The sequence below is a fragment of the Cavia porcellus genome, unplaced genomic scaffold (assembly GCF_034190915.1).
Source record: "Cavia porcellus strain 051 isolate PalLab524CR breed Dunkin Hartley unplaced genomic scaffold, mCavPor4.1 scaffold_11, whole genome shotgun sequence".
Taxonomy (NCBI): Eukaryota; Metazoa; Chordata; class Mammalia; order Rodentia; family Caviidae; genus Cavia; species Cavia porcellus.
The window spans coordinates 26,069,023-26,083,066 of NW_026947494.1; the positions used below are offsets into that span (position 1 = coordinate 26,069,023).

General features: G+C 37.6%; 1 protein-coding gene across 4 annotated transcripts in view; it reads left to right on the forward strand.

The window, feature by feature from the left end:
* Positions 1-13,794, forward strand: part of Cdh6 (cadherin 6) — a 125,861-nt gene extending 112,067 nt beyond the window's left edge. For 3 of the 4 annotated variants that reach the window (XM_063258020.1, XM_063258021.1, XM_023565266.2), the window contains exons 9-12: positions 575-696; positions 2,191-2,308; positions 2,470-2,721; positions 7,709-13,794. In XM_063258020.1, the coding sequence (XP_063114090.1) occupies positions 575-696; positions 2,191-2,308; positions 2,470-2,721; positions 7,709-8,199 (983 nt within the window). In that variant the 3' untranslated portion in view covers positions 8,200-13,794. Of the gene's footprint in view, positions 1-574; positions 697-2,190; positions 2,309-2,469; positions 2,832-7,708 lie in introns of all 4 variants that reach the window. The other variant, XM_063258022.1, reaches the window with a different exon arrangement.
* The last annotated feature ends 250 nt before the right edge of the window (positions 13,795-14,044 follow it).

Here is a 14,044-nt window from a genome sequence, read left to right on the forward strand (position 1 = left end):
ACTTGGGCTTTGGAGTCAGACAGATCCAAGTTGAACCTAAGTTTAATTCCTTATTATCTCTGTGAAAATAGACAAATTACTCAATTTCCCTGGGTCTATTTCTTCATCTATAAAATGGGGAAGTAATTGTATCTATATTGGAAGCGTCTAAAAATTAAATGAACCCATGTACCAAAATTCTAAGAGTGATGTAGCCTGCAAACTAAAAAACTAAAACACTTAACAATCTTTTGGTTTCCTGATGGTCTATTTATTTGTCTTCTGATTCCTTTTTGTGTATTTTTCCTGATCCACCTGTAAACTTGGCCTCCTTAAAAAATCTACTTCTAAAATGCCATTCCTTATTTGGCGTCACCATAGTGTTAAGTATGCAGGTATATTGCATCAACACATGTGGGTATTTCTAGAAAGTATTTCCAACTTCAGAAATATCAGATTACTCAATTCCTCTTTCTTGTGGCTACGCTGGTATTCAATGTCCTTGGAGACTCTAGGAATGAATGAGTGCATGTTGTCTAAACAGGATTGGTGATCAGCATATAAATGGTTGTTCTTTCTTTTTGATATGTGGCAGATAATCCAAAGCAAAGTAGCCGAGTACCTCTATATATTAAAGTTCTAGATGTCAATGACAACGCCCCAGAATTTGCTGAGTTCTATGAAACCTTTGTCTGTGAAAAAGCAAAGGCAGACCAGGTGAGTTCTATAAGAAAGTCCATTCAAATTGAAAGATTAATTTAGATCTTATAATAATTCAGATGATACACAGAGCTCAGGGATAGTTTTGAATTATCTATGAAGTGAATGCTAAGGAGATTAATACTATAAATATGAGCCATGACAAATGTTTAACTTGCATAAGAGAACAAACAGTTTTTAAGAACTGGAAGTTTGTGAGTCTCCAAGTCTGATCCTGATTCTAAATTAGTCAGAAATTTTCATTAAAATAGATTAGTTTCAGCATTATTGGAAAAATCTTTATTGATGAACAGATAGTTTAATTACCATATGTACTCAAAAATAATAATGAACATATTTTGCAATTGCCCATATTTCATAGTTTTACTTGTTTACATTGCCCATCTGTACAAGTTATACAAATTCATGAATGTTTTACTGTTTTACCCAATTTGTCACCACCTGAAATAGGACTTTGCTGCCAATGATATAAAAATTATGTTACAATTTGTCAAAATAGAAGTGCACTATTAAAGTACATGGAAATGTGGCAAGCTGAAGTTACTAGGTTTTATATGCTAATTTCTTTTTTTAGTCTTCTCCAAGTTGGTAGCTCATGTTCATGCAAAGACTGCATTTCTAAAAGGTTGTCCAAAGAGTCTTTCCATTTTGTTAAATTACAATGTTATCAGAGATCGTGATTTTTCTTATAGCTCTGTATTATTCTGGCAGTTTCTCAGCTAGGGTGACTTGGGTCCCTGGGAATATTTGGTAACTGTCTGGAGACATTTTTGATTATCACAATTTAGGAGGGTACTACTTGCATCTAGTGGGTAGACCAGTGTTGCTGCTAAACATGTATACCCCCACAATCAAAGAATTATCTGTTGCTTTCTGACTTTTTGACCAAAAAAAAAACCCACAATCAAGAATTATCAGTTGCTTTCTGACTTTGTACCATTAGTTCTTTGAATACAGTGGTTATTATTTTTGAGAGGTTATTATTTTTAGTTAAAACTTAAAATTATATGTCTTAGTTACTTTTCTCACTGCTGAGACAAAATACAGAACACCCACAAGATAAGGGATGAAACGTTTATTTAGTTCCAGGTTTGTAGAGATTTCAATTCATAATCAGCTGGCTCAAAGGCAGGATAGCAAAACAAACAGATATCACAGAGGAGAAACAGCTCATGGTGTGCAGAAGTTCGCAAGCAAACAAGGGACACATAGCTGTTCTGTCCCTTGTATCTTATCCAGACTACTCAGGCCAGGTAGCACTCACACCCTTAATGAAGGTGCCCTTGATCCTAGCACTGCACCATGAATCAGTCCCAGCATCACACACTTTAGATCCAGCCACCCTTGAAAAAGCCCCATCTAAGACTGCATGAGGCTTTGGGAGGAGGGACATCTAAACACAAGCCATGACATCATAAAACCAAACATTTTACTAGAAAACTGTAAGAAAGAAACACTTGAGTTATGAAAGTGCTACTGTTTTTATTTCAGTTGATCCAGACCCTACGAGCCATTGACAAGGATGACCCTCACAGTGGACATCAGTTCTCTTTCTCTTTGGCCCCTGAAGCAACCAGTGGCTCAAACTTTACCATTCGTGACAACAAAGGTAAACAAGCTCAATTTACCTTCTCTATGAACCTATCCCTGTCTCTGTTGGGATCTGTTTGTGTATCTGTGTCTGTATCTATGTCTACAAATTCCCATCACAATTGGTTCAACAGACAAGGTGATGTCCACAAACACTCACCACTTTGCTTTCGGTTCCAGACAACACGGCGGGAATCTTAACTCGGAAAAATGGCTATAATAGACATGAGATGAGCACCTATCTCCTGCCTGTGGTCATTTCAGACAACGACTACCCAGTTCAAAGCAGCACTGGGACAGTGACTGTCCGGGTCTGTGCATGTGACCACCATGGGAACATGCAATCCTGCCATGCCGAGGCCCTCATCCACCCTACGGGATTGAGCACAGGGGCTCTGGTGGCCATCCTTCTGTGCGTCGTGATCCTACTAGGTAAACTGCTTCTCCCTGCATCCTATCTCCCCTTGGTGAGGGGCACACACTGTCACTGTGACACTCTAGATTTTTCCGCCTCCCCCATTAAGGCATACAGCCTGATCTAGGTGAGTAGAGTTGTATGCTGAGCATCTGTGTTGTTCAAACATTTGCTTGAAAATGGCTTTAGAGAATGAACAGTTGTGAAATTTGCCCATGTCTTTGTTTTTTTTTTAACAAAGAGTATTTTGTCTCTCAGACTAGAAATGAATCTCAGGGGGATTTGAGGACAATAGAAATATGACCTTTTCATTTGTTGTTTAATGTTTAAGTTGGCAAATATTGTTAAATTTTAAAGAGTAAAAGTTGTCTAGCTTGGAATGTCTGATGAAGGCCATTTCTGCAAAGGTAAAGTTGAAGATGAATGGGATAGTGAAAAAAGGATTTTGATGACTTTTTCTTGGTCATACATGAAAAATAAGAGCATGGAATTTTCTTTAAGCCAACAAACATTTTGATCTATGCACTACTTTCAAAGGTTACTATATATATATAATGTCTGTTATTTTCAGATTCTCAATGATAACTTCAGTGACTAAGGAAACAAACCTGGAATCCAAAATAAATTCAGTAAAAGTGAAAATGGAGGTCTAACAACAACTCAAATAAATTTTTAATTCTAAACAACCAATTAAACCAAAACATTGGGTGCAAATTATTCAGTGGACCCTTGACTGTTTGTGAGCTGACTGGCCAGTGCAGCCCTTCCAAAAATAAATGCAAGACTTATAAAGTTTGCCTGTACAGTTAAAATCAAAAATTAGAAGTTAGAGTTAACCTAGATTACAACAGGGAAAAAAAATTCTAAAACATAGAGTCACTTCAAAAAGAGTAAAATTATCCAAGAAAAGAAAGATGAAGGATTCCTGCCCAAGAGCTTCTCGTTCCAAATCCATGTTGCTAATTATAACAGAAGCCTTGAAATTCAACTTAGAGCTGTGATTTCCCCTTATCAGCTAAAATTTGGGCAAGTATTTTGAGAGGAAGATAAATAAAAACTGAGAGTGAGCAAAGACAGATCAGTGTTCCTAATGCTAGAAGCCTATAAAATTGTTTGGAAGGGAAGGGCATGAATATTCTTTTTGATAAAAAGGAGTATTTTCAGAGAAGTCCTGGGCTGTCAGGGCTGTGCATGGGTTCCTTTTACGGTCTGAAGAAAGAAGCTAAGCTAGCTTCTTTCTCCTCTCCTATAGGAGATTCCTACTTTCCTTTATCATCAGTCCATATTCTCTTCTGCATTTTCCTCCAACTCAGTCATCCGAGCTTCACCTTTCATTCCCTTCCTCCAAAAAATTAATTGTCCCTTCATTAGGGCTGGGGATTTATTCCCAACTGGCCTCAGTGCCTCTCACATCTTGTTTAGACTCTTGGGAATCTCATACTTGATAGAAATGGAGAAAATTGTACTTAAGCTTAATGAGGCCCACACCAGGAGCTGGATGCAGCAAAGGAATTTTACAATTGTGTATCTCACTGACTACTGAGGGACACCTGGAATGTATTTATCTGCAATTAAATATGAAGGCTGAGACCCCAAAATGTGAGGTTAGATGTGTAACAAGTGGTAGAACCGAGTGCCAAGCCTAGGATTTCACCCACTCCGTGCTGCCATCTGCTATCCTTGTCACTTTATTGACAGCAGAGCAATTTCCAGGCTGAAAGAGAGGCCAGATTTAAATGGGACAGTTGGAGAAAGTGAAAGCAAACCCAAAATCTTTTCAGAAAAAGAAAGCTGCACTGACATATGAAGAAACCAGGTTTTAAAAAAGTAGACCAGGGGCTGGAGATTTAGCTCAGCGGCATAAGCGCCTGCCTTGCAAGCAGGCAGTCGTGAGTTTGATCCCTGGTACCGATTAAAAAAAAAAAAAAAGAAAGAAAGGAAGTACACCAGAGAGTGAGATGTCGCTCAGCAGCAGGGCACTTGCCTTGCTTGCAGAAAGCCCAAGTTCAATCCCAAGTATCAGCACCAAAAACATAATCAGCTATATAAACAGATCACATGGAACTTATTTTTAAGAAATAAAACAATAGAAACACCCAGATAACAACTGCACCTCATGTTCCTATGGCACTTTGTATGTCTCAAAAAACTTCATTCTGGTTACAGCATGGAGGACCATATTATTCCTCCTCTTCTACATATTAAAAACAAGCTAAAAAGGTTACACCATTTAAGTTAACCTAGATCTGCCAGTATTCTATTTTTATGATGAGATTGAGCCCAAATTTGCCCGAAGATCTCTCCTCTACAAAAGCTTTATTACTATCCTCTAGCCCTACATGGGTGGGGAAAAAGGAGGCTCAATCCCTGATAAGGGCACCTCGAGATATATCATTGTTTTAGAATTCTTTCTACATGCTTAGAAATCGATCTATAAATGGCAACTTTCAGAAATACCTCACTTCTAGACAGCTATAAATTCTGTTCAGATATGATTGTAGCAAATAAGATCGAGGTAGTTTTATCTACAGAAGAATTAAGCCGAGTAAAAAGCCTTTGAATTTTTGAATGTGCCTTCTCTCTTTAGATAGCTGTCCTTCCATATGTGCATAGGACTAAAAATAAGACATCTTGGTGCCTTAAACTGGAAAAGAAGTGAGAAGTGATGAATACCTGCTCTCTTGCCTTACATGACTGAAAGAACTCATGCACATTAGAGTTCAGTTCTCCGAGGGACAATTGGCGTGGCTCTATTTCCTAATCCCAAAGGCTGTCCATATTTTTACAACCCTGTTTTGTAAATCTATGTCATGGTTACATGGAAACCAGCAGGAAAGATAAACCATGGTCATCCCTTAGCCCAGAGCCCTGCAGGTCATCCCCTCCATGCCTCCCCCACCCACCACAGTAAAGTGACAGAGGTGTAGAGGCCTCCAAGGCCTCCAGGAGCAGAGCCCTTCTCTACTCCTTTCCTTGGCTCCTTCTAGTCCAGTTACCCAGGCTAAACTGTCTGTCATTGGCTGTCATTCCAACAGTGTGAATGTCCCCACCCTGTGGGTCTTTCCTGCAGCACCTTCCTCTTTAGATAACTAACCCTTGGGTAACCTCTGTATCTGTCTTAGGTGATGCAACCTCCCTTCAAAAAACACGGCCAGCCCCTGGAACCTATAGAAAGCTCCCCATCCTGCCATTTCCTGCTTCACTTTTCCTCGTTTACAATGTGCTTACCACTTTCTAATGATTTCCATCTTTACTTTACACGATGTCGGTTTTCTGTCTCCATTCACCATTCCCTACACCCCCGCCAACTCTAGAAGAGGAGGACTCTTTAGTGCAGGTTTTTCATAGGATTTAGATCCACACCTGCCACCTAGTAGGTACTACATAAATATTGAAATGATGAATGGATGGATATCCTGGATTTTGTGACAAATGAGGCATCAGGATGTTCTCTGGCAGCAGCAGAGATTATAAACACACACTTGAAAATGGAAAAGTTACATTTCTTTTGGCAATAGACAGTAACCCAAATAATTTTCAAGCATGGCAGTTAAGAATGGGAGCTTTTTAGTCTAACAAACACCGATTTGAATGGCTCTTCCATATGACATTTCTGTGCCTTAACTTTCTTTTATGTAAAATAGGGCTATAAAAATGATACTTTCTTCACAGTGCAATCATGATAATTCACTGAGGTTCAGTTTAGGAAGCATCTAGCACAGTCACCAGTACAGAGAAAGCTTTCAATGTATAAGTAATTATTAATACTGTTAATGTCAGAAATTATAATATATAGACACGTGGGTCTCCAGGCATCTATTATTGTAAGAGAGATGTTCTTGCCCACTAAAAACCCATTGTTCTGTAATCTTGCTGCAAAATTTCAATTTTCATGACTTATAGAGCTGGGCTATGTGATAGGAGCCACAGTAAATTACTATTTACCAGTACCATTACTGGTACTGCCTGTAATAAACTTCTCTGGAGAAACCTAACTTAATAATGTGCTTTCTGCCTAGGATGGCTGTTTTCCCTGTAAGTCGTTGCTATATGTTTATTCCCATCCATAGGTCCATTTGTAGATAGATGTGTCTCTCTACAGGTAGCCATCTTTGTTCTACTGGACCAGCTGTGAAGAAAGATCAGGAGCTATTTAAACACAATTCTTACTTTGCCTCTAATTTGTGTGAGAAGGAAAAAATCAAAAAAGCAAACATTGCGGGTACCAGGGAATAAGAACCTTTGAAAAATAAAGAATTGTTGTTTAGATGTGTTTGTTCTATTTAGTTCATGTAAAATAGTAAGGAAGGTGTACTGTTATCTGCCCCCATTTAAATCGGCTGGCCTTGAGGTCCACAAAAGCTTTTTGAATCTCAGCCTCTCCCGGTATTGTCTGTAATGATATTTCTTTTTATGGAGAAAACTTTTGTATGCAAACATTCACATCTGTACTTTGGGGTTTAAATTAATTTTACACCTTTTCAAGAAAAAGGAAAAATAATGTGTAGTGCAAAAGTTATTTTAGACGTGGAGTTATGCAAGCCCTTCCACACATCCCCGAGGTGCCAGCCTGTCCTGATAACCAGTTTCAGAGCATTTTAGGTGTTTGGCATAATTTGCACTCTATTGCAGTATTTTCTCTGTGGCTGAGCTGTTTTATTATTTTAGTTTTTCTTTCCACGAAACTAGTGTGCCATTTCAAAGCCAAAAAAAAAACCTGACAAAATATGATGCTGTTTTATCCTTAAGTTTATATATATATATATATATATATATATATATATATATATATAAATTATAACCTTCTTTCAAATATTTACTCCGTTGTTTGTGTCCTGGTTTGAAAATAAATGGAGGCAAATGCATCCTTACAGAAGTAAAAAGTTGACTCTGCATTTCCTTGGGCACTTTCAAAACTTCACGTTGGGGTATGGTATTTCTTCCCAGCATTAATTGGGCAGCAAATTAATTGTCCCTTCTCTTTCTGTTTGTTGTCTGCTTCAGTGACAGTGGTGCTGTTTGCAGCTCTGAGGCGGCAGCGAAAGAAAGAGCCCTTGATCATTTCCAAAGAGGACATCAGAGACAACATTGTCAGTTACAACGATGAAGGTGGTGGGGAGGAAGACACCCAGGCCTTTGATATTGGCACCCTGAGGAATCCTGAAGCCATAGAGGACAACAAATTACGCAGGGACATTGTGCCTGAAGCTCTTTTTCTACCCCGACGGACTCCAACAGCTCGCGACAACACCGATGTCAGAGATTTCATTAACCAAAGGTTAAAGGAAAATGACACGGACCCCACTGCCCCGCCGTACGACTCCTTGGCCACCTACGCCTATGAGGGCACCGGTTCGGTGGCCAATTCTCTGAGCTCTCTGGAGTCTGTGACCACGGATGGAGATCAAGACTATGATTACCTTAGTGACTGGGGCCCTCGATTCAAAAAGCTGGCAGATATGTATGGCGGGGTAGACAGCGACAAAGACTCCTAATTGGTTGCCTTTTTCATTTCCCGGTATGACACTGAAATGTGTGAAGTGGCTATTTCTTTCTATTTATCCACTATTCCGTGAAGGGTTCTCTGTTGTACCCATCCTGAAAGCCAATGGCTGCAGTCCTTGTGGATCCAATGTTAGAGACTTTTTTCTAGTACACTTTTATGAGCTTCCAAGAGGCAAATTTTTATTTTTTAGTGCATCCAGTTAATCAAGTCAGCCCAGTAGGCAGGCGCTGGAGCAGCGGACAGGGAGCTATATTTTCACTTTTTCTCTGAGGGCAGGTGGAACATGCTGGTTACCACTGACCTGGCGTTTTATGACATCCAAATTGCCTCAGGTCAGTTGACTGCCCTAACTGTACATTTTACATGCCGATGAGACAAAGGATTATGCTTTAATGACAAAGATACAGTTTCAGTTAAAAAAAAAAAAAAGAAACAACTAGGGAGTCTTTCCTGTTATATCAGCTCACAAGGAGATAATAATAAACTGCATAAGGGTTGTAAGGTTGTGTATTTCTGCCACGAAGAATCTAAAATGACATTCAGCCAGTCTTGTTTGTGCTCTGAGAACTTTCTCTGGCAGCAGCTACTCAAAACATCAAATCTACAGATGCTTTCAGATTCTTTTAAGGAACAGAAGCATTTTACATTATATCATTTAAAGATAACAATGACAAAAAAACTTAAGGCATCATTCCTTGCCAATGCAAAATGTGTTACACACAGGGGGTGCAAAAGATTGCCTTTGCACCTATAAAGAGAAAGAGAAAGTGGCTGATAGTGTAAACAAAGGAAATACTTAGCATACTTGAAAGTTTTGGCCACCAAATGTATCATAGATCTCTTGAAATTCTTTCAAATATCAGGCTAATGACCAATAATGTAATTGTTTAAGAGTTCTCAAAGGGTTTCTTTCTGGGACACGTGTCCTTGTATGTAGTTGTCAATATTACTCTACTGTACCTGAAAGTCGCAGAGTCAAGTACAATAATTCTTATTCCTCTGAAACTTCTTACACAACTGATTTAGTAAAGATACGTTAAATAAAGCTCAAATTCTACTCTTGGAGTTCAAGGAAGAGTGTAGAGCCAGCCACATTTGAACTCTATCCCGTGTCCCTCCATTTGTCCCTCCATACGTCTACAACAAACAGGTACAGATGAACACTGAAATCCCAGTAGAAACACATATTCCTTGACTGGAAGATGGATTCAAAAATGCAACTTGGCTTCACGTCAATGCAAGTGTTTATGATGGTAATTAAAATGCTAGTTGACCTTCAAAAGTATTAATATTTTTCATTGTTTATAACTTTGCTTCCATGGCAAAAGGATGGCAAACCTACCATCCTTGTCTTTGAAATAATGATAAGTAATGGTCTCAAACTATGACAGAAAAGTAATGTAAAATCCATCCAATCCATTATTTCTCTAATTATGCACTTAGCATTTTAGTCAGTTATTATCCAGGGGACCCAACTGAACTGAACTAATCCTTCTGGCAGGTTCAAATCATTTACTGCATATGGCTGTACTAATGACTTTTATCATTAGAATCTTATAATGTGCAGTCATCAGAAATTTTTGAAGTACTGTAATGAAAACGTTATTTGAAAACTTTAAAAATAGGCTCTATGTACATATATAATATATATGTAAGAATATGTTGACCACTTATTAATTGTAGGAATTTATTTCAATCTATGTTCATTTTCTAGAGATAATCTTAGTATCATTTCCACTGGGGAAAAATGTCATCTCAGAATATATTTTCTGTTTGGAAACACACTATTGTTTGGTTAAGCTTTAAATGGGAGTATTACACAGGACATAAAGGTAGCACTTTTAAAACAAGAGAAATGTGGAGTTTGAGTTAGAGTGAAAACTTTTACAACTGTATTGTTCCTTGTGTTCCCTGAATGATTTCCCATATTGTAATGGACTGTCCTGTATACTAACAAGTATTTTATGCTTCATGCTTGGGCTATTTCCAACTGTTAGGGTTTTCTTTTACTAGTTCTTCAGATACACACATCCACACAAAGACACACACGGAGGAATGCAAACAAATGTTATAAGAGGGCTTCACAGCAACAAGTCGGTATATACTATAGTCACAAGTAAATATTTAAAAGGATAGATTAGTAAAAGAAGTACTAATACTGATAGCAATAGAACAGCACCTTAATCCAAAATTTACAGGAAAATGAAAGCGTGCTCTCTGTCTCTGCGCTTCATGTCATGTAGTGAGTTGAGCCAAGAAAGATGGTCCCATCAAAAGTGTGTGTATTGCCAAAGTCGGACTCCTGAACTTTTGGTGTTAAATAGAATTTCTGAGAGTTAACGCGGGGAAATTTCCAGTGTTTCAGGGTGAAGTTGACTTTTCCCTTCTAAGTGAAAGTGTAGTTCTGCAATGAAATGTTTGAGATTTCAGTGGCAGGGTGTTTTATGTCACCCTGAACATGGCATATTGTCTCAAGAACAGCTTGCTATAACCATTTTGAATAACTGGTTAACTTCTTACAATAAAAGCTACGATAAAAATCTACAGAAAATTAGATGCTCTGAGCCTAGGGCTGAATATTTAGCACTGTGTTCCTGTAAGTATCAAGTTGGTGGGACTTTTTTCTCTAAGACTCCATAGCATCATGCAGACATTAAAAACAGCAGCTCCATCCTCGCCCTGCTCGTCCTCACTTCCCTCCCACCAAAGACCAGCTTTAACACTACTCTAGGTGCAGATTTTCTAAGTCCTGGGTCAACATAAGAAAGTTTTAAGTTCAGTTTTCACCTTGTCTTGATTTTTAGATATTGACAATTCAAAAGTTGAAGGAGAGTGAAAAGTAAAATTTTAATATGTTTTTAATCACAGAAATGAAAAATTTATTAAAACTGGGTTGCTTTTGTGTACAGGATCATTTCAAGGACATTGAAACCTTACTGATTTTTTTCCTCTTTCTATCCAAGGGGAAGTATTGCATTAAACCACTAAGATATACCCTAAAATAGAGGCTGGGGATTTAGCTCAGCGGCATAAGCGCCTGCCTTACAAGCGCATGGTCATGAGTTTGATCCCTGGTACTGATAAAAAGAAGATATACTGTAAAATAAGCTATGACTTTAAAAACATTAGCCCATTGCACCTAAGTTTAAAGCCCTTTCATTCTGTGCCCACCTTCTGCTGAAAATATGTGTCTCCAAATAAGTAAATAAATCACATAAGAAAGAAATATAGTTTCATAAAGTCATAAGAGAAGAAGTCTGGGCACAGTAAATACTATTTCTTTTGGAACTTCCCTGGTTTTATAGTCTGGGTGCATAAAGGAAGGTTCAGCTACAAAATTACTCCATTTTTAGATGGAACAAAGCTGGTGATTCAATTTAACTCAGTATAAAAATATGTGGCTTAGTTTTCATTTTCAGCTCCTGAAAAGTTGTGCAAGAAGTTCTTAAAAATTGAATCTGTATCTTAGAAGCATCCAAATTTTGTGGCTCCAAAATAACATTGTGGTGTTTCTACTGCCTTATTTCGAAGTACATAAATTTTAGATGTCCTGCACTGTTGAGCAATATCTTACACCAAATGTTTTGCCCCCAAATGGATATTTCCTTTGGGATAAGGATACATTACCCACCAACTGGACATTCTGAGATTCTATACTTTGTAGCACCATCAAAAATAAGCAACTGAAAGGAAAGAATAAGGTTGCTTCCCATGCACAAACTGAATTTTTAAATCAGGTACTTCTTATCAACTAAATTCATTCTCCCCAGGAACAGAGCCACAGAATAAGCTCTTTTATCCTAGTCACTAGTTTTGAAGTGGTGTAATTACTTTGGCAGAACAGTCTAAAAAGTCGTGATCCCCACTTTTTTTGAAAGACATCTCCTGAAAGGGATCATTTTAGTGTGATTTTAATTTTTATGTTTTATCTAGATGAAATCTTTCTTGAAATGTGACACTGTGACAAGGGACTCAATCCAAATAGTCTGCTGTGTTTAAATTAGCACTGCAACCTAACCTTCTTCATCAGGTTGTGAGAGTCAAGAGATTAACACTTGGCATGTGGATCTCGAGGAAGATGAACTGTTTCCTAAGATTTGACAAACAGCTTTCTTTTTCAGAGAATACAGAATTACAGTACGGTCTCCTTAAAAGTTCAGTGACTATTATGGTTGCAGCATTTTTAATCTCCCTTTGGCATCTTTATGGAATAATTTTCTAAAGGAATAATTCTGAACTAAAAATACCAGACCCCGACCACATTTAATGCAGAAAGCAATATCCTTTTAGGAAGCAAATACATTGACTCACACACTTGTTAATAAAGAAATAGCTCATTTTTAAAGCTAAAAGTTTATGGGCTCTGCATCATCAGTTTAATTTAAGCATTGCCGAGACAATCTGTAATCTACTCCTTATTTTGTAATACCTTATTTATGATGCATTTTCATTTTCTAATTTGGGGAGAACGTTAGCCTGACAGAGCCAGCAGATGGAAGTGCAGAAAGCAGGTCAGATGGAAACAAAGGCTATTACCCACTATATTTCAGACAGGACGGAGGCACTTAGCTGAAGAGCCACTGGGTTATTAGATTAATTTCAAAAGAGCTTTTACAAGTTGCTTAATTCCATTTTTTTAAAAACCCATGGACCACAAACTCAAATTTCTCCTCAAATGGGGTTAATTTGACAAATGAGGCATGGACCCAGCATTGCAGAAAAAGCATTCCACTATAATGAGATCTTGGTCTTTCTTAGAGACTACGCTATTTATGTAAATATATCTGGAGGCACCTTCTACAAGCTTTTAGTTTTCTATGATCTATTAGTTTAGTGATTAAAGAATCAAATGTATAGAATTCCTAGGCATTCAGGGGGAATGCTGTGTAGCAAATGTAAAATGGATCTGCTCAGAAGAAACACAAGAACACTTCAAACCTACTGTACTGTTTTGTTGGTGATTATTTTCATAGCTTTGAGAGTAAACTACATCAACATAGGCCTTATAATAAATGCAATGTGCGTCTTTAGTAATACCAAGCTAAGGCAATTTGGCATTCTCCTACTGTGATTTGTGACTTTAAACCAAGAAAATAAAAGCTTTTTGGTATTGATCGTATTTAATTAAAAATACTTGCAAGTATAAATTGAAACTGTTGCCACCCTTGAAGATTTACTAGCTGGAGTGCTCTGTTCATGTTGTTTTTCGCGGTATCATTCATGTCTTCAGCAACGAGAATACTTGGGGGAAACAATCCCTGCTCAGCTTCCATCCACATTGTGAGTTACGGAGATTTTCATAACTTCACAGTTTACCTGGGAAAGTTTTCTGTATTAGAGGAATGGGATTGGAACAATTACCTTGTAGCTCAGTGTGGCCAGGCCTTTTGCTGTAGTCAAGTGGCAAATCCGCACTCCTGGAAATGGCTTAGTTTATTTCATTTTGTTTTCTCAGACTTATAAATTTGAAAAGAATGCAATTTAAAAAATGATTTCTCACAAAGAGTAAATATGCCTTTTGCAAACCAATTTTTGTAACAAGTTATTTATATGATATTACTTAATAAACTGGGTTTTTTTCTAACTTGTTTTTTTCAATTCTCTCAGACAATTGTTTGTAATGTAGATTTTTAATGTACCTGCTGACATTCTTTATCTTTCTGAATCTGCTATTTTAACCTCTCAGCAACTAAAACTGATTTGTTATACAATAATTAACTTGTAAATAATCCTTTCTCCCAACCAGCAATATAGAATATATTGATACTTTCCTACACACTTCATACTGCTGGAACATGAAGAACTCTATTGTTATTTATGGTATTGCTGTATTA